The sequence below is a fragment of the Schistosoma haematobium genome, chromosome 3 (assembly GCF_000699445.3).
Source record: "Schistosoma haematobium chromosome 3, whole genome shotgun sequence".
NCBI lineage: Eukaryota > Metazoa > Platyhelminthes > Trematoda > Strigeidida > Schistosomatidae > Schistosoma > Schistosoma haematobium.
The window spans coordinates 1,285,565-1,307,667 of NC_067198.1; the positions used below are offsets into that span (position 1 = coordinate 1,285,565).

The window sequence follows — 22,103 nt, forward strand, 5'->3', positions numbered from 1 at the left end:
TAGCCAGGAGTCATGCGTATTGGCCGCTAATTGATCAACATATAACAGAATTGGTTGGAAAATGTATGCGGTGTCAGCAAGCAGCAAAAGTGAACGCCAAAGTTCCACCAGTTTCATGGCCACAACTTGATCATCCTTGGTCCAGAATACACGTCGACTTTGCAGGCCCGATTAACGGAACCATGTATCTAGTTGTAGTCGACGCCCTTTCGAAATGGCCTGAAATCAACCCTATCACACCGCCAACGACAATTAAAACAATACAGATCCTCACAGAAATTTTCTCCCGAAATGGTATACCAGATGCCATTGTATCTGACAACGGTTCACAGTTCACCTCCAGCCAATTCCAGTCATTCTGTCAACGACTAGCCATAAAGCACTTACGCTCGCCACCATACCACGCGCAGTCGAATGGGCAAGCAGAAAGGTTTGTGGATACGTTTAAAAGAGCCTTGGCTAAGGCAAAAGGGGATGGGACACCAGCAGACGCGTTGAAAAATTTCTTACACGTGTATCGAACAACACCAAATGAGATGTTGCCTGAGCGAAAGTCCCCAGCAGAGATCCTAATGGGAAGAAGACTGAAGACGATCCACAGCCTGATGCATCCAAGTAATGCACCGACACCAGTACGGACAAAGTTTGAAAAGCGATCCACGTACGAAGTGGGATGTCCGGTGTTTGCCCGTGATTACAGGACGATCCATAGTCCATGGACAGAAGCGCGAGTGGTCAGAAGAGTTGGCCGAGTCATGTACGAAGTTGAGGTAGGCAGTGACAGGTGGCAACGCCATCGGAATCAGTTACGCAAACGGTTAGCCCCAGACCGCCCATCAACAGAATCGAATATTCCTCTTGACATCCTGCTAGACACATTCAACTTACCGGCAACCCCACCAAAAGAAAAACCTCAACAACAAGCTGAAACACGTCCCAGACCTATCCGAGAATGGCGAGCAACAGTCAAGATGCAGGTTGACCCCGGGAAAGCCCGCTATTAAAAAGGGGAGGAGTGTTGGGGACGATAGATCCCCAAACTCAAATTTTTAAATTTTATCTTATCGATTAAATGTTAGATATTTTTATTGGAGTCAATTGATGAACTATCGATTAAATGCGCAAATAGGTCAATTGATGAACTATCGATTAAATGCGCAAGTAGGTCAATTAATGAACTCGTTGATTAATGTTTAAAAATTTTCTATGACAATATCGATTGTAAATAATTGTATAAATACGCTTGATTTGTGTGTTTGATTTGACTTGTTATCTGCTGTTTGTCTGTAGAATACACTTTCTACACCTTACCCAGACTTCTTGATCAGGTTAGCAGAGCCGGGGACAACGAACCAGAATAGCTATCGAGTCGCTGAATCATTGATCCTTCGTTCGTTCGAGTAAGACGCATCAGTAATAGCATTCAAGCAATACCGAAACATAACAGGGGACTGCTGCACAGTATCTTCACCCTTTGGTAGATTAACCGAACATATCGTCTGTGGATCAAGTGGCAATCACCAATGGAGCTCTTTGGACCCGTTCTGAGATTTCGTCAGATACCAACCCACCAAAGCTAATGAAACTCATATGATAAGTTCAGTGGTTGACGTGCTCAATTAATTCATTCCTTATCATTAGTTGAGAAGTTGAAGCAGACTAGTAATGGGGCAGCATTTAGAGGGAAAGAAACAAATCTCAAATATTAGAATCAAATTATTGGTCTTCATCGATTAATTTTATTATCTATCGAATCCCTTTCTGTCGTATCTATGTATATGCTACCTTAAACCGTTAGACTTTCTTAAGTTTCTACGTTGTCTAGCTTTTGGCCACTTGGGCGAACTAGTGGCTTCGGTACCAGATGTAATATCCTTTAAGGTAAAGGGAATATCCTATCAATTTAACGTATGCTTTAACTATCGGTTTCGATCGTCTCCCTCTATATTTTCAGTACTCAGTTGAGAGTGATTTGCGTTGTCTATCAACTTAAATATGTATCTAGTATCTTGTATCATTATGCATCGCATACTCCCAATGTGATCTTGCTGTCCGATTTAATGATTTTCTGAGTTTCAACTGAGGCTGTGAGGTGTCCAAAAATCGTTTATATTTATCTACTATTTGCTGAATTTGATTGGTCTTATTGCTTATTTGAAGTATCTAGTTGTTCTCTCCATCAGTGTCAGTATTGTTGTTCTCTGTTATTTAACAAAGAATGAGTGTTTACTTTGTCACGTTTTTGTTCTAATTTGTTTGTCACCTCAGCTTTTTGCATGATTAACAACAATCCATCCTTTTGTTATCACTAGTTGGGCGTTTAAAAATCGAGACTAATGTACCTACTTGGGATTCCTTAATGGAGAAATATACATCATCACCCTCTCAACGTAAAATTATCCTTTCAAAAGGTGGCAACTATTCACAGCCCAGTTTAAACCCTGTGGTGATCCACAATGAATCTATTAGTTCCCACAATTACACCGATTCATCGGAGAAATACGTCGGATTGTGGCGTCCAAATGTATGTGATCCAACTGAAAAGCTGGCTGTTATTGTCCCGTACCGAAATCGTGATATTCATTTGCGTATGTTTTTAGGACATATGCATGCTTTTCTGCGTAACCAACTGCTTATGTATACCATTTTCATTATAAATCAAGTTAGTTATTATTTTTAGATATGATTTCAGTTGTCTTCTGAACCCTTTTCAGAACTTTCAACAATATTTTTCAACCACTGTTATCATGGCAATGTACTTTTGAATCATTTTGCTCATATATTGCCTCAATTTGGAACTCCACACTAAAGGTCACGGTTAGTGTGTATACTACATATTTTAAGAGCATTTACAAAGTCCATCCAATGTCATTCATTATCTTTGGGTTCATTTCCTTGTACTTGAAGCCATTTCTGTCAGGTCTAATGGTAATACTCAGTTGCCTAGACCGAAGTTGCTGGAGCAGGGATAACACTTACTACCTAGTGGTTAACACTCAAGAGTAACTACCAAGCCATGAACCTGAAATATTTGTGCTTCTTGCTCCAAAAGTGGGTTTTGACATCGGTTGGACCATAGTTTCTGTAAATGTACGTTAAAATTGATGAGGAAAGGCAAGATGATCATTCTCAACACCCATATTTAAGGTTCCGGTAACAAAGATGTTTTCGTGTTGTGTTTGGTAAATTCTCATCTTATGTTCTTTTTCTTGGGTTACGGTCCATTTTCTGTTCCCACAGGATTGTGGTTTTTTTAGTAAAGATATTATGCTCTATGGCTGTTAATAGGTATAGTAATATATTACTTTTACTAACCCCAAACTGTGTTGATAGGTTAATCCTGTTGATTGACGTCCGTGGTATTTACGAAACATGCACTAAAATAGTACATTGTTACTGAAAGCAGAGTTTTAATATATACTAGGTCATTTGTTTGACATGAATGATTATAGATTGCAACAAAATCAATTTATTACCAACAGAGTGTTGTAGCAGTATTTGAATCAACAGCACTTTCCTTATTTAGCGTTCAAACAATAATGGAGTTTCTTTATTTATGGTTCACCTCACTCCCAATAGACGTTTTTGGGTATTCAAGCGAAGTAACAATAAAGACTACCATTTTTCACTCTAGGCTGTTTACGTATGTGTTTCTATTGCGGAGATTAATCATGAAATAACCAAGGTTGTAGTATTGCTAAAGTCTTCATTTTCTACTTATAAATACATGTTTAGGACGGTGAAACTCATTTCAATCGTGCCCTTCTTCTAAATGTTGGGTTTATCGAGTCGAAACGGGTTACAAATTTTGACTGCTTCATATTTCATGATGTGGATTTATTGCCTGAAGACGATCGAAATTCATATCGTTGTGCCAACCACCCGAGACACCTATCTGTTGCTGTGGACAAGTTTAACTACCGGTCAGTGCTTATATTTAAACTCCTAGACTTTTAAATTTTGAATTTGTCCAGTTGGTAACATTCTTCAATAAATAAGAAAGTTGATTCAATACTTTAGTCGAGGAAGTCATATCGTATGAATTAGGACAGTTTATATTTCTAACCAACTTCCAAATAAACTTGGTATTTATATAACTTTTACATCGTTAGACTTTGCTCAAGGCATTATCAGCTTTCTACCTAGTTACGGTGAATTTTTGGGACCCACTTGTTTAAGACCCTAACTAGAATGCAGTTCACCAACCATCTATATTTCAGCTGTGAGCTTTATATTGTAAATGCATTCATGGATAGATTCCAATACTTCAACTCAGATTCACACTTGTAAGTTCTGTCGACCATTATTTTAGCATAAATAATAATCTAACAATAAGGACTATCCAGCATGTATAAAAATGGTAGTATGAACAAGCATAAAAGTACTGATTCCTTAAAAACGAAGTGTAAATTAATTTAATAAGTTGAAATACGTGTATTTCTAAGAAAACACAAGTACCAGACGGTCTACCGCTGGACTTAAATTCCATACATAGATTTATCGATGCACCATATTACCTTTTCAATGCGGTATCAATTTTAGTGACTATATAAACTACTCTATTACTTCGAAGCAACTGTATTATGGTAGACAATTGTCATTACAGAGAACTGAATCCAAGTTGTAGAGTTTTTTCGTATTTTGTAACCAAATCCTGAAACTTCTAATTTCTAAGAGTTAGGAAAATTGTGATCTATTTTACTACTGTCATAATTTGGAGGTAACTGGAATATATCTAGTTATTGACTAGACGGATGCCTTTTCATGACAAACAAGAATCAAACATGTTTATGCGTGGTGTGTTTGTTTTTTTTTCTCAATAAAGCTACCCAAAAATTTTGCTAAATAACTTTATTCACATGGATTTATTATTTTTTAGTCTTCCTTATCTTACGATTTTTGGCGGAGCTGTGGCGTTCACCAAGAAACAGTTTGAAAAGGTTGGTGGATTTTCAAATATGTATTTTGGATGGGGTGGAGAAGATGACGATTTATACGCCAGAGTAGTCTATCATAATTACAGCGTTATGCGTTACCCTGAAGAAATCGCTCGTTACAGAATGATTAGTCATAAGAAAGACCCAAGTAATCCGGTCAATCCTAAACGGTATGTCTTTCCCAATCCTCAGACTTAAGAATTCGTTTTTGTAATATACACTTGCTCATTGTTGTTTTTCATCTAAGATATTTAAAATAATCTATTAAGTATCGCACAGTAATGATAGTAATATTAGTCCCAAATGAGTATTCAGAAGTAATTGAATTTATCATCGAATACCTACCATATTCATGTATAAACCAGTCTATTTTATTTCTTCGTGTGCTCGTCTCCATACATAAATGTCAGTGTTTGTAGATCGACCAACTAAGTGTTTCAGACTATTGATAGATTATAGCTGACAACGACGACTATATTTAGTAACTGCTTCCCAGCTATGTGACCTGCTAAGTGGCCCCACAAGTCATTTCGAAAAGACCATTTATCTTCCCAATATCAGGTCCATTTTCAGTTGAATTAATACCTGAATCACTATTATTACAGAACTCTCTGTATATTGGCAATATCCTGCTCGAAATTCTGATATCATCTGATTATTCGTCACAGAAAATTATAAACTACACATAATATACTTCGTATTTTAAATGCTAACGTTTGGTGCTAACTAAATAGTACGTTGGTTAGTGTTTCTGCGATGAAAGTTCGATAAAAGTGGTTAAATACAGCCAACCTGAATGACAAATGTTTTTCGGCACACTAACCTCTGTATAATTAGTGACTACAACCCATCGCTTTTGTGTTTTCCGCAATGAATTTTGTGGATTCTCATTGGTTATTCACCGATTCCTTTGATTGTAGCTAGTGATCGTTTATTCTGGTTTATTACGTAGGGCATTTTAAATAGAATGAAATTGGTAACTTGTAAAGAGTCTTATTTTGGTAGCCGGTTCCTGCTATTCATTATATCATTGTGGAGTAACGGTAAACTTTACTGTTTTAAAATGTACTGAAAAATTGAAACAAATCTGATATTCATAAGCGGGACTATTCACTGTGTAATATTGTAGGGGTTCAACATAGAATATCCGTTGTGAATTTTAAAATTACATTTTTACCTCTTTCATTCTATTCGTGTGAAACCATCTTTTTTTTGATGGAATACTCGAATTTCAAGGGTCTTATTCGATTATTTGAATCCTTATGCTAATGTAGAAAAATAATTTCGTGAAACGTCTAACATTTTTGTGCAAATAAGTAGTTTTCATTTATGTGTTTCACACTCGGTGATATTCTTTGGTTTTACGGTTTTTGTTATTATTGTCGACTTACTGATAAGCTGGGTAGATATAGTCACATATGCTTTCAAATTTGTAAACGTGCTTGTAATCTCAGGCATCACTGGTCTCATCAACTAGTGGAATGAAATGGATGGCTTTTGTGCACGTTATATTTCATCGAATTAAAGAACAATTATGTCAACAGGACTTTTTTGAAACTCAGTCGCTGCATATAATAGGATCACCACACAAGGCTCCAGTGGACGGATTCTGTAAAAACAGTATGTTTTCTGGCAAAATGAAATGTTATCAAATATAAAAATTCGTCATGAAAACTGTACTTCCATTCTCCATTTAGAGATCACCTTTCATGTTTATTCTGTGGCTAAGGAGGTAGCCTAGTGAGTAATGATACGCAGGTGTTTTAGTTACTAACTACAATTCCCAACGACATATTTTAAATTAACGAAAAACATTGTGAACAGAAAAGTGGACTTTGTATCTCTTCACGTTATCTCACTTATGCTACTGCTACGTCTTTAAAGGTAATAACTACCAACTTATTACCTAATTTTTTTGGTACCCATACCTTAAATACTGTCAAAAAGATTTCATGTAGCCAGATAATAAGTTCGCTGTACTGTACCTGTATATGCTGAATAGATGCTTAACTTCGTTACCTATAAAGTACTGCACCTTTCCCTGAGTCTAGATATGTATATTTCTTCCTATCACCCAATTGGATTACGAGATAACTTACTAAATAGGTAGTAAGTTTACAAAATGAAAGCAGGTTTTTGTAAAATAAATCTTTCCCTCTTAGGCATCTAATGTTCATTGTCTGATTTATTACTTTTGTAACTGTGGAGTGCCTTGTCTTATTATTTAGGATTTTAATATCATTACATTACATCAATATTTATTTTATGAAGGTCTATTAGAATGTAATTGTGAACAATTTCAACTAATCGTGTAAAATCTAAGTTAGTAAATCAGCATTGGTAATTCACAAACAAGCCACACTTACAATTTTTACCAGGCAATAATGTGAGAAATCTGTTTTCGATCCATGAACGGTGTTTATTGTAATCATTACGATACGTTTCACATAGTGTTTCATAAACGTTTATAAAATCGAATCAAATGATTGCCGTTATGAAATTTGTGTACTTAGCTATTGGCCCTGCAAAGTAGATTTGTTGTATAAAGCTTAAACTTTGACAAATACGTATCCATTCTAATAATTACGTACCATCTTCGCACCACAACTACTGCATGTTAGTCACATTATCCACCTACTGAGACTTTAATAAATAATACATTCTTTAAAAACATGTACTTAAACCACCAATTTTTGACTTATTCCGAGTACTTTTCTAGGAGTATCATGATCTTTGTAACTGCAGTCATAGGGCATTTTCCCTATTGTTTTTTTATGTGTACTTTTTTACACAGTAACGAACTTCTGAAGGATGCATCAAGTCGCTTTAAAACAGATGGTTACTGGAATGTAAATTATACGCTACTGGAGTCTTACCCTGCTCACAATGGCCTGTTTTACTGGGTGTCGATCACTCCATAAATGGGTGAGAAGATTCAGCACATTCCGATTATTTGTTCTGTAAGTTAAATTCTTTCAGATCTTATCTACAATCTAATACTAAACTCATATAGTCATCATGATTTTAACTCACAAAATTGCTTAACACATTTGTTAAGGTATCCAAAATCTTAAACCTATATTTTCATTTTGAATTATTTTTGGTATGCAGTAAAAGTGTATAATTGTGTAAGGGTTTAAGTTTTTTCGTTGTTGATACTAAGTTCAGAATTTGATTCATTTCTTTTCATATATATGTGTATGCGGATCACTAAGTTATTTTTGTCTTTAAATAAAGTAAAAACAACCATTGATGCAGAATAGTATGAATTCATATTATTTCGAGGTTTCTCGTCAGCTGCTTACAAACCAAAAAATGTGATACGATTTTTACATGGAGATAGTGTGAAACAATTGACATAAATGAGTGTAAATAACGGGATTACAATAATAACTATATATATATATGCTAGAAACAGGTCAGAGATCAAAAGAGGGGGGTTAATCCAGGGTGGGTGGTGTAATAGTTTAGTGAAGTTCATAAATTGTGTGATAATTAGAGAGATTAATGGAATTGAATAGTGATAAGGTAGATTACGCAATAATAATTTAAGAGGATCAGGTGGTGGAAATGTGTGAATAATAATGTGGTTTAAGAATTATGTAATAGGGGAGGAGTATAAATATTTTAAAATAAATGAATAAAATAACCCAAAACACACACACAAAAAAGGGGGTTACCAGGGTAGTGATAATTTTATTCAAGTCTCTTTTTGAATGCATAAATCCGGTTTATATTTTTTAATCGCAATCGCTTCAGCGAAACGAAGAGTAGTCGTGCTTCTTTGTCTATTGATAATTTTAAAAGCATGCAAAATGTCGACAGTATGCCCGGTGTCAAGTAAATGCCGAGCTATTGCACTGTTTAAAGCTTTGATCCCTCGCAGCCTCAAGTTCTTCGGAACGTGTTCAGAAATGCGAACACGCACTCTTCTCTCAGTTTTTCCAATGTATGTGCTTTGGCACGTACATGTGAATTGATAAATGCAGTTGGAGCTACTAATAAAAGAGGACTTGTCGATTGTAGTTTGTTTAAGTGAGCAGTTCGTTTGCCATACTGTCGTAAGTTTTGCTGCTGGGTGGGTAGGCCACTTCCAATGCAGAATTTAATCTGTGATTAATTAATCCGGAAATTTCATCTCCTTTGAAACGTAAATGTAAGAAGCAAGTTCTCTTTTCTACTCCATTGTACTTTGTCTGAGGATTGGTTTTTGCATATTTCTGGATGAATTTCAACGAATATGCATTTTCAGGTAGAACATTAGTGATGAGAGTAATTTCGTCATCAAGGCATTCCTTTGAATAAATTTTGCGAGCGCGGTCAAAAAGGGTTCGTAAAATACCCTTTTTGTAACTCATTGGGCAGAAACTATGTTAATTGAAATATAGACCAGTCCAAGTGTTTTTGTGATGAATATTTTTCAAAGGAGATGAAATTGCCTATATATATATTTATCATTGTAATCCCGTTATTTACACTCATTTATGTCAATTGTTTCACACTATCTCAATGTAAAAAATTCTATCACATTTTTGGTTTGTAAACAGCCGACGAGAAACCTCGAAATATTTTGAATTCATACTATTCTGCATCAATGTTTGTTCTTGCTCCATTTAAATTCATAAAGAGAACCAATTGTATGTGCTCACAAGTGATTAGCTTCGTGAGGGAATTCTCGGAGTTCTAGTGAGAAGCCGGGACCAGTGGAGCTAATCCTTGTCGGGTAGAGACAGGTATCTACCTCAGTACAACGGAAGTTGGTCGCGCGATTTCGTCGATTGGTTGATGTTAGAAACTATCACCATTGGATGCCGGCTCAGTGGTCCAGTTGGTTAAGCGTTCGCGCGCGAGACCGAAGGCCCTGGGTTCGAATCCCGCTCGCGGGATCTTGGATGCGCACTGCTGAGGAGTCCCACAATGGGACGAAACGGTCGTCCAGTGCTTCCAGGTTCTCAATTGTGGTGGTCTAACATCAATCGGTTCATGATCTCAATCAAGAAATTATTTCTGCTGTTTGTGAATAATCGATTATTTTAAAGCCCTGACCTTTCATAAGTATGGTTACTATTTCCGAAATCTGAGTTTCTAACTTTGAAGTTTTATGTTGTCCTCAGTCAACTGTTTCTTGATTGAAAAGGCACTTTTCGTATGCATGTAGAAAGGGTTGTTTGTCTTTGATGTTTTTGATTGAGGATTTTGTAATTCGAACTATAGATGTTGGTATAGTGTGCTTTGGTTTGGTTCTGAACTTCTCACTTTGCGACTGTAACTTTACCAACAAATTCATCAGTCAGTCAGTCAGTCAGTCAGCTACAACGTAGGACCAGGCACATATGTGCATCGGTCCAGGTTGCCATACCGCATCAGCACAACAAGATGAACACCGGATTCATAGCAGTGGTTAGGTCAAAGGTGGTAATATATAAGAGAAAGATTGCATATAGAGATATATTACAAGAAGAAAGAATTGGTTCGGAGAAAGAAAGATATGAAGTGATTTTAATCTCTTAGTCTAAGGGAAGACAGGGAGTGTATACACCGACGCCATTGTGATCGATTCTGAGCCATGTCACCAAGAGTCTCCAACCATTGGTTACGATAGTCACGCGGACTCCAACCAAGTAGTCTGCATCTACCAACATGGCTCAGACTAGAAGTTAGTGACTTCAAGCACTGATGCCACGTATTGGTTTGGCCGCCCCTAACTTTCTTCCAACCATCTCCAATACCGGATAGCATTGCACGTCGTGGTAGTCGATGTTCAGGCATACGTAACACGTGGCCCAACCATCTCAGCCGGTGAAGATTCATAACCTCATGAGCTGATTTACCATCATTCCCTAATACCCTGCGTCTAACCTCACTATTACTTACCCGGTGATCCCAGCAGACGCCAGCAATATTTCTAAGGCATCTGTGGTCAAATACTAATAGCTTACGAGTGTCTTCTACTCTTAATGGCCATGTTTCGCTGCCGTAAATTAAAACAGAACGGACTGCCGCGCAGTGTACTCGTCCTTTTATTGATAGACGGATATCTCGCCTTCGCCATAGGTGACGCAAGTTGGCAAAAGCCAATCGAGCTTTTCGAATCCGTGCTGAGATTTCGTCAGACACCAACCCATTAGGGTTAATCAGACTTCCAAGATAAGTGAAGTTGTCAACGCGTTCGACTACTTCACTCCCTATCCTTAGTTCAGGTGTTGACGCAGACCAGTCCTGGAGCAACAACTTGCATTTAGAGGGAGAGTAGCGCATTCCAAACATTCTGGCATTGTTGCTTAGTGCTACCAAAAGACTCTGCATTTTGTCAGCGTCTTCATAGTCTTACTATTATATTGTGTTAATTATTTTTTAGGACTTTACGTATTCTATAGAAAGATTTGAACAGTCCATTCGAAGTTCTTTTTCATCTGATATCAAAGCATTGAATGAACTCTTTCTTCAGGTTAAATAAATGATTTTGTTTTTTGTTTCTTAAACTAGTCCTACATTTAATTAGAGCTTCATACTTTTTCTTAATATTTTCCGTCATTTAGGTCATAGAATACTCCGTATACGAAGATCACATCTTTCACCGAATTCCCCATGATTTTTTTTACTGAATGACTTTTCCTACTTCTACTTTCGTTTTGTCCAGTTTCCATAATCTTTTCCAACTATTATTTTAGATTTTGTATATTTTACACAAAATGCTGTTCCATTTTACTCAACGACTAATTTCTGGATTCATAATTTTTTAAAAACAAATTAGACAATCTGTAAATGCTGTTTAGTTAAAAAAAATTATGTTGTAATTGTTTACGTTTATATTTTACCGTTAGTTCCATTGATAAAAAGGTAGTTACTGTTCAATTTTAAAGATCTTCATTGTATGCCATAGCAACAGGAGCATTGCAAAAAAAATCTGTTTCCATAATCATCAGATAAGACTAAATTCTCCATAGATTTGTTTCTGTTACTTGTATAGTTGTAAGATTTTTCTTTGATAGATTAACATTATCAACATAAACAGCCAAAACTTATAATTGGCAATTTGATCGGAAATATATTGAAAAAGCGATTGGTCAAATGTAAGTTGATTGATTGTAATATCGCTGAGTATTAACTTGTTAATTTATTGTAAACAATTAATAATCAGTATTTCCTATGTTTAAAAAATATCAATGTTGAATTGTGGAAGAAATTTGAACAAGATTGATAGTGTTTAATATTAGTTCAACGTTTAAAATACATTATCTTACAGTTGGGATATGAATTTACTCAAAACCTTTGCCTTTTTTCTACACAGGTCCAAATTAATGGCTCTTATAAATATTCAATCAGCTTCATAATTTATTATTCTTGATTAAATTAACTCAAATTCAACTCTATTTAATATGCTTAACATAAAATATAACAATGTTAGACATTAACACCGTTGGATGCCGGCTGGCTCAGTGGTCTAATGGTTAAGTGCTCGCGCGCGAAGCCAGTAGGTCCTTGGTTCGAACCCCTGGTAGTGCGGGGTCGTGGATGCGCACTGCTGAAGAGTCCCATACTAGGACGAAACGGCCGTCCAGTGCTTCCAGGTTTTCAATAGTGGTCTAGCTTCAACTGACTCATGATTTCAATCTGTGAAAATTTCTAAAAATCTCCACAAAACCCATTCTGATAATGACAATGTTTATCAGGCTTTCTTCTATGCGAATAGCGTATTTTTATCACATATAAATGGATTAACTGGTTTTACCAATTACTAGCACAATCATCAAATTTTCTATGAGTAGTCTAGCTTTAATCAACTCATGAATTCACTTAATAAATACATTACTATATCAAAATGAATTGTATTAAATACTGTTTTCCTTTTTACAATGAGTATTTGCTCTAAATTGTAAATGTCGTTTGTGTTTATTTTCTAGTAAGATTTAATGAACATTAATTGTTATGTTTTCACTTTTTTATATTTTCTCTAAAATATCTTAATTTAAACTTTTGATGTGCTTACATTTTTATACTGTGTTATTCATTACACTAACACTTGCAGCTATTAATAATTTCATTGATTCGTTTAACTACTGTTGTCTAGTAGTTTAATGATGAATATTGGGATGATAGAGAGCATTTGTCTCCTAACATATGCCGTAAACGTAAATATTTCGCTTGCACCCTTTGAGCACTGACTGTAATGAAAAGCTAAACACTGAATAAGTTGGATGAATACATGTTGACTACTTCACTCCCTATCCTTAGTTCACGTGTTGATGCAGACCAGTCCTGAAGCAACAATTTGCATATAGATGTAAAGAAGCTCATCCAAAACATCCTGACACTGTTGTTCAGTGCTATAAAATGGTCTGCATTTTATCAGCATCTTCACCAAACTTGACTATGTCATCTGCGTATTCTCATTCAATAAGTGGGAACCCTGGTGGAAGATTGATTCTTGAACAATCAGTAGACGGAAACCTCATTTACTGTAGTAAGTCTTTGAAGGAAGCATGATCGGACACCACCTGAGTTTGTGAAATCATATGGCAGTTTCACATAAGCTCTGACTCGACTGGTGGTGTTCGAAATACTAGAAGAACATGATAGCTGGCATGTTCTAGCATGAGACCTCTCAACAATGAACACTCACAGTAGTCTTACACACTAACTTAATGTGTCCAATTTTGTCACAATCAAAGCATTCAACAACATGATGAGGAAATGATTTCTAAAAATCCAATTTACCAAGTCAGTGCTCACTCAAATATTCATCTCTGAATCAGTTTTTATGATTCAATGTGTATCTCCATTTACTAGCTGATGAGATAACACGATGTTTGCAGTGAACGGTACTGATTTTGAGTCTCAGAGTGAACACCAACTCTGTGATGCAAGTACACCAACCTGGTGAGTTTTAAATGGGATAAAGTGATATTCCACTGCTAGCCACCACCCGTTTCTGCTTCTGTTGCTTATAACTTACGATGAAAAGACTGGCCAACAACAGTTCTTTACATCAACGAGAAGATTGAAATAACCAGTACAATTGGGACACTACAGTTTATTTGTCATATTATTGAACAGTGCTATGGCCAAACTATTACTACTTTATTCAACCTACACTTTTCACAGTTCTACTTGAGTATTTGCTTAGCTATCTAAAGTTCTTTTCACAATCCGTATTCATAATACTGTATTAACTGTAATTTGTCATTGAGCTTTCAATAAGCAAACAATAACGAAGAAGGGATGTGTTTAATTACATATTAGTACGGTGTCCCAACAACTGAGTTTAAATTAATGACCATCGTAAACATCAAATGATATTATTCTGTAGTGAAACTTCCTTAAAATCATCGGTATAGTGTTGTGAAGATTATTAAGTTATTGACTGGGATCGTGAACCGATTGATGTTAGACCACTATTGAGAAACTGGAAGCAATGGATGGTCGTTTCCTTCTATTGTGCGATTCCTCGACAGTGCGCATCCACAATCCCACACGTCGCGGGATTCTAACTCAGGGCCTTCAGCCTTGCGCTCAAACGCTCAACCTATTAGAGCACTGAGTCGGTATACATCGGTGTTAATGTGTAACCCCAATCAATTCACGAAATTGAGCGACCACCTTCTATTGTACTGAGATAGATACCTGAATCTACTCGACACAGGATAGCTTCACTGGTCACGACTTTTCGATAAAATTGTGAGAACCCCCTCAAGAAGCTAATCACTAGTGAGCACATGGTAATTATCAGTATAGGGTTATGGATATTATTAAGTTATTGATTGAGATCATGAACCGATTGATGTTAGACCACCATTAAAAATCTGGAAACGATGAACGACTATTTCCTCCTATTGTGTGACTCCTCAACAGTGCTCATCCACAATCTTGTTCGCGGAATTCGAACCTAGGACCTTCAGCCTTGTGCACAAATGCTCAACCTACTAGACCGCTGAGCCGACCTATATCCAACGGTGTAACACAAATTACTTTGGATCAAATGAAAACAATCACATATATAATGAAAACCATGTTTAATATTTGATTAAAACAAAACAGAGCAAAAAAAACAGCAAAAAACATTACATAATTGATTTCATATTGATCATAGAAAAGTGCATAAACTAATATCTAAACTACTGAAATGAACTACAAAATACAGTTCTATTCATATGTGAAAATGTTTCTGTAGAGCGTAAATTACATTTATTTTCATTTAGATAATTTAAACCATATGACAAATCCAACACATACAATCAGGAAACATATAACTAATGGTATCAATGCATATAAGTAAGCAGATGATTTCTGAAATGAAATAAACAAAACAACATAGATATATATATGGATCAGTTTAGAGGTTGTGGACATTGTCAAGTTTTTGATTGAGATCATGAACCGATTGATGTTAGACCACTATTGAAAAGTTGGAAGCATTGGATGGTCGTTTCCTTCTATTGTGCGATTCCTCAACAGTGCACATCCTCAATCCCGCACCTCGCGAGTCCATGAAGTCACTGACAAGTGAACTTAGTCATGTTGGTAGGTGTAGACTACCTGGTTGGGGACCGCGAGATGATAGCAACCGATGGTTAGAGACCCTGAATGACATGGCTCAAAATCGTTTGCAATGGCGCAGGTGCATCCACTCTCTGTGTTCTCTCAAATTCTAATCTTCTGAATTCTTTATGTCCCTTTTTTCCTCTTTCCAAATTTATTTCACTGGATTATACTCTTTAAATAACATCTCCAAACCCTAATCTTCCCGATTACTGCTTATACTCTTATTACCTCTACCACTATGGGATTTGAATCGACAACTGCATCTCTGTGCTAATGTGGTGTGGCAACTCGAACTGATGTACGTACGTACGAAGTTCTACGTTGTTACTGACTGACTGACTGACTGACAGACTTTTCGGGAGTCCCACAATAGGGCGAAACGGCCTTCCATTGCTTCCAGATTTTCAATGGTGGTCTAACATCAATTGGTTCATGATCTCAATCAAAAAAGAAAGAAAACGTTGTTAAGTTTAATGGTTACTCACAGTGGTATGACAATCACTTTCCAGCCAATGATTAATATGTGTATCAAGACCATTGGTACACGTACTAGCATTTGAACACCAATAACATGTCATATTCGGTTTAGATGCAGATAGACATGTTTCTTGTGAATCTTTAATGTAACACGTTTCTATAAAACAAAACAACATGATGATTGTATTACAAGTGATTGAATAAAAGAAACCTTAAATAAATGTATCTATAAACTACTGAATATTCTCCGACATCAATTCACTCGACAAGTCCCCAAATCAGAACATGGTTGAATAGGAAAACCGATTATATTCTAAATAACAAGGTTAGATGGAAGTAAGAATTAGACGAAGAAGAAGCACAATAGCAAAAACTTTGTGTATATTTATAGTTTTTACATTGAGGAGATTCTAGAATGTTCTCCAAGTATCGCCTAGTGCTGATTAAATAAGAATTAGTCAATCAGCATGCGCCAAAGCACTCGTACATTGACCATGCTTTAATCCTATCTATGTCCCGCTAATACAAGGTAATGACAATCATATAAAATGTTTCTACAATTTCATTACTTGAAGGAAATTCGATATCACATGCACTAAATGAATGAACAATGGCCTACTCCCTTGTCAATGCATCCTCATTTAACTGTCGATAAATTTTATTCATCAATAGTAACATCTTATGCGTCGTTTTTGTGACACTGTGATTACGTAATATTGAACAAAACGACGACTAAAATATCAATCAAGTTTGATCTATCATATTGAATATTCAACAACGAATCGAAAAGAAGTCATGCATAGTGAACAGAACGTCCGTTGAGATAGATGTTTGCATAACGGACTAAAATCTCACTTGGAATTCTTCATTTGAAGTAATCAACTTAAGGTGTTCAAATGTGACAATGGTCAATACTGATCAAATCACTTATTACATACCTGTATTCGGTTCAAACTCCACCAAAGTACGATGTTTGATCAAGTTTACTGGAACGTTAATTCGATTGTACGATTCTAACATGGACTCTGATTGAACAAAAGAACAAACACTTCAATTTACGATTTCTATTGAAATTATAACAAGTGGTGCGTATCATTTAACTTGTGAACAAAATAAGAAACATCGTTGAGTTTGAATGAAGTGGAGGTAGTTCAACATCCCGAAAGAGAATATGTCTGATTCGTCAACAATTATTTCACATTTCGCATTACAACTAGTCAACATGAAGAGTTACAGTTTACTTTCAATACAGTTAATCACAGTTCTTCAATATTCAATAGACGTCGTCTGAAACATCGAGCAGTTTCATCAGTGACTTACACTGTGATTCTTTTATCACGTAAAACAATTGAATATTGGTTCAAGAAGTACCAACATAATACTGACGTTGGTTCAGAATGTAATATAATGATAACAGATGATTGTCGATGTACATCACTGTACATTGAAACATTCAGAAAGATAACGGTAAAATGTTTCTTACTGTTCGTTGTATCATCTATACAATGGTGTCGATAATCAATCCACGACTGTAAATTGCTTTCATCAGTTTCCTTGGGTATCTGAAAACAACCATAGGAAATATGAATTAAGATCTGTTAAACACACAACCACATACATCAAGAGTAACTAATCATTTCAGTAGTGTGTCATCATTCAGGTCATCATATTCAAAGACAATTAATCACATTCAAATTAGGCAAACTAGTATCATCAGTTTCTTTTCGAAGATATTTCACCTAATCTTTCCAGCTATATAGATGTACGATTTTCAATAACTCCATGGACAGTAACTACTAATATTTCCAGATTACTTCTTATCATTTAAAACAAATTGAGTTTAAAACATGTCATCTGTTCTTTCATAGAACCATATTATAGTTAATGAACAGCAGTTGTATTCAAAATAGGTGAAACATCAAACGATGACATTGAAATAACTACACACTTCGAACTGATCAACAATTTCATTAATTGATTCATGATTTCAATTAGTGGAATTTCTAAAATCTCCACAAAACTACTTCTGATAATAATCATCTGTTCACTAGTGACTGACTTCAAGAGGCATTTCCTGCAGTTCCAGTGAGAAGCCGTTACCAGTGGAGTTCAACCAGGTCTGTTGTGAGATAGATATCAACTCACTGAAGACAACGGTGTACGATGGGGCAACTTCGTGGATTGGCTGAAGTTAGACATTGACACTGTTGGATGCCGGCCGGCTCACTGGTCTAGTTGGTTAAGCGCCTGGTGCGAGACCGAAAGATCGTGGGTACGAACCTCGCGGGTTGCCGGATCGTGTGTGCGCACTGCTGAGGTTTCCTATACTAGGACGAAACGGCCGTCCAGTGCTTCCAGGTTATCCATGGTGGTTTAGCTTCAATTCACTCATGATTTCAATCAGTGAAATTTCTAAAATCTACACAAAACCTCGTTCACAAACGATGTCAGAATAAAATGCCTCATTAAAGTTCAAGTTATAATGTCATACAACCTGTCTACACAATATAAAATCTTGTTCTGCTTTCCTCGTGTTTAGTGTATCTAGACACACTATCGACATTACTCAAGTAAATGAGACAGCACAATGAAATAACATTACATCACCATTCAATAGTGAAACTTACATTCTCAAAATAAATAGACATCTTCCCATTCGGATATATCAGATAAGTTACTTGACCTGTTACATCTACCAAATGAACATCATCGTTACACAGAATATGAAGAACAATTAATAAACATGTTATTGTTGCATTCGACATTGTATATACCAACTCATTATGTGATCAGATCTGTTTACATCAAGTCATAATGAACACATTCAAGTGAACATGATGTCAATGAAATGAAGATGTATCCTTCAAAATGATTGTAAGATATCTAGTTCTCAAATGTGAATCAATCCGTCATTTTTACATTGAAACAATGAATCATGAGCTTCTCAATCAGATCTAATACTGTAAGAGATAGATATTCGCATTCACGCAATAATTTGTGTTTCTCACTGACGATCAATCAACCTGATGTGGAGAGTCAATGAGAAGTCTAGTGAGAAGCTATATCGATGATAATCAAGAGTGGCCTGAAGGACAAGTGCATTTGATTGGGTAAGAAATGTATGCGTTTACTGAGAATTAATGTGTTGGATACATGAAAGAGTTTTTGCGTATTTTATTCAGCAGCCAAATTCACTTTCTCACACACATCACTTCTGTGTTGTCGCTCACCATGTATCAATCTCTGCTCTCAGATCCCTACCCATAACAGTCCTCTCATCAAGTTCTATTTGAGTTTTTCAATGAAAATGATTCTTTGCAATTGATTTTACTTACCACCAGAATTTGCATTCTTCTGAAGTGACCATTTGACAGCGAATAATTTGTCTGATAAAATGAATATTAAATGAGTATTCACGGATATGTATATTGAATATCTATCTGTTTTAATAATAAACATACATTGTAACATAGAATGAGTTTGAACATAGGTCATGATCTTCCCTTTAGGATTTGAGTAAATGGATGCAGTTGAATGATCAATGAACCCTGATGATGCGATCTCAAGGATTGTTAATTATGATGAACATTTTCAATTCAAACAACTGAGAAGAATATTTTACTCTTATAACGTTGGTTCTAGGAACTTTAGACTAATTCATGAACTTCACAAGTCTTTCCACCAGCAACAGTTGCGTAAAACCATCATAACTTCCATAAATCCGATAGAAAAACTTATTCCCAATTAAGCTAATTATCATTCAGAAATGTTATTCCGACGTCAATAATTGTGCTGAATCACCGAAATAGATGAAATTGAACTGAGAAATTCTACTTGAGTTCATAAGCTGAGTGTTCTATTTTAAGTAAATCATTTTGTTGTAACGGACTATTCATGGTCGTTCGTTTGATTCGCTATTTTAGGGAAAGGCATGCGTTCAAATTTCATAATCATACAATTACGATAATTTAGAAAGTGTTGAATATCCTATGGTCTGCAGACAACAACTAAGCGACATTAAATCTTTATGGATCAAGTAAGTGCCAGAAAAGAGATGCAGGACATCAAATACATTTTAGTAGTTCATATGCCTCAATAAGACAATCTGTCATAATGCAGGAATCGACTGATTGTTGTGCATGTGGTCAGTTAAGTTCATTGAATCTACTGAGATTTATCAAGATATTGTAATATCTTTTGTACTATAGTTCAGATAGACTGGAATCTACTTAATGGTAACTTTGAGTTATTTCTCATCAATCAATTTGTGTTTATTTGAAAGTGAATGCTCGTCTTATTTTACATTTGTACCTGACAGTAATGACTACATATTGTGAAGGAATGTTTGAGCAGTGAAACACACAAACCAATACAATCATTGCGTACAATCAAGTTAAATAGTAAAAAATGTGAAAGAGAAATGTATGTTTATTCAATAATAGAACGACTCACTTTCATTCAGAATCTCAGGTGTGTCTTCAAAGGTGATCTTATCAAAGATTTTAATTTTTCCCATTAATTTGTCTCCGAAATTTACCATTAAACCTGTATTTATTAAATGGATGGATAATAACAACAACCCATTCACAGTTAATTTCGATTATGGTTACATTTAGGTTAAGCCCTTTTGTTAACTTAGTTGACAGACAATGTGATTCGAACAGTAACGATTCGTATATTTCTCTGTACTATTATCATCACTACCATATCTGTATGAACATGTATCTTGGTCAGAAGACAGACTCTGGCTTAAATGTTGATCGTTTAAATATCGATTATGGATCATTCACTTCTTTGTGTATAACATGGTACTCGAATTCTATTATTAGCCTTTGCTTTGACTAGCTGCACCTTATTCAGTTTGACCATAAATAATTCGCTTCTGTATTTGCTCGCACACACACACACACATTCTTCTTACTCCATCAAATTCGCTCACAGTGCTTTGTTAACTGAGCTATCTATCCGCTGATAAACTGTAGTTGCCACTTCTTATTGTCTTCTGATTTCACATAACATTGAGATTTCTATCACAACATAACGGTTACAAAGATGATTGATAAACGATGCAAAGCCATTACAACATACAATTTGGAATGATAATTTACAGTGAATGAATGAACAGATTTGTCAGTCCGTGACAAACATTTACAATACAATTCCTACCCCTAACCACCATCAGTAAATCTTCATCTTAATTCCTCAAACTAATCTATAACCCTCATTAAGTAGTAGTCAGTTGGTGGACGTCATCAACATTACTTTATTGTTGCTCAAAGGTTGTCCATAATGCATAGTCTTATTCAATTGTGAGTTTAAGAAATATCATTCAATGTGATTAACAGAACTTAGTATCAAGAAAATTATTCTCTTACCAGAATCAATCATTGTCAATCCATCGACTGATTTACCGTAATATTTAAAATGGAATTTAGGTTCAACCATCTATAAGTACACACACACATTCGTGTTAGTACCATCTATTACAAAATGGTATCAACTTACTTCAGAAGAGATTTCACTCTTGACAAAAGTTTCACTTTCAATAGGATTGGGTTGATCAAGTTGAATTCTTTGAAAATATTCATAATGATCAGACTGTGTATATATGTGAAATTAACATCTAATTGGTTACTTACATAACTGTATGAAGTATTTTGAGAAATTATCTTTTCATATTTGACATCTTTTATACGTCCACAAGTGTTCTGACAGTCGAATAGCTTGGTGAATACAATGACCAACAAACAAGATGGAAGAGTAAATCTGTAACATTGAAAATGAACATAACATTATAGATTAGTGTCATCAAATTGGAATGAATATGCTTCATTCATTTATTGAATCGTTTCACTTGACACTTACTTCATCTTCTTCTTGTTTAAGAGAGTAGAATGATATTGAAATGGTTTCTCAGGTTTATATAGACTTTTTTTGAGTTCACTTCTTTCTGTATGATTTGATGATTCAAAACAACCAATAAAAAAGAACATGTGTCACATATTTATGTGTTTATTGTGAATCGATAATTGTGCAAGATCAACTTCATCATTGTTCAATATTCTTCTACCTACTATTAAAGATGTGTGCTGACAATTATTCACAAGGTGGTTGAAATTTCTTACCTCTATTGATGGAATCTTATTG

At 35.5% G+C, this 22,103-nt stretch overlaps 2 protein-coding genes across 3 annotated transcripts; one reads left to right on the forward strand and one right to left on the reverse strand.

Moving 5' to 3' along the window:
- The first annotated feature begins 1,274 nt into the window (after nt 1-1,274).
- B4GALT3_1 (Beta-1,4-galactosyltransferase 3) lies at nt 1,275-11,980 on the forward strand. Of its 2 annotated transcripts, XM_051207950.1 has the most exons (6): nt 1,275-1,597; nt 2,313-2,662; nt 3,736-3,923; nt 4,880-5,107; nt 7,732-7,897; nt 11,477-11,980. In XM_051207950.1, exons 1-5 carry the CDS (start codon nt 1,591-1,593, stop codon nt 7,856-7,858), a joined length of 900 nt encoding a protein of 299 aa, XP_051068644.1. In that variant the 5' UTR covers nt 1,275-1,590; the 3' UTR covers nt 7,859-7,897; nt 11,477-11,980. The 2 variants fall into 2 exon arrangements, with proteins under 2 accessions (XP_051068644.1, XP_051068643.1); XM_051207949.1 differs by having other exon boundaries at nt 1,275-2,662.
- Nucleotides 11,981-15,128: 3,148 nt separating this feature from the next.
- MS3_00010546 (uncharacterized protein) lies at nt 15,129-21,826 on the reverse strand (the record flags this gene model as incomplete). Its single annotated transcript, XM_051218920.1, has 10 exons — nt 15,129-15,224; nt 15,965-16,113; nt 16,895-16,981; nt 17,440-17,518; nt 18,584-18,648; nt 19,292-19,342; nt 21,332-21,401; nt 21,462-21,554; nt 21,596-21,722; nt 21,822-21,826. 10 exons carry the CDS (start codon nt 21,824-21,826, stop codon nt 15,129-15,131), a joined length of 822 nt encoding a protein of 273 aa, XP_051068645.1.
- Between the last annotated feature and the right edge of the window lie 277 nt (nt 21,827-22,103).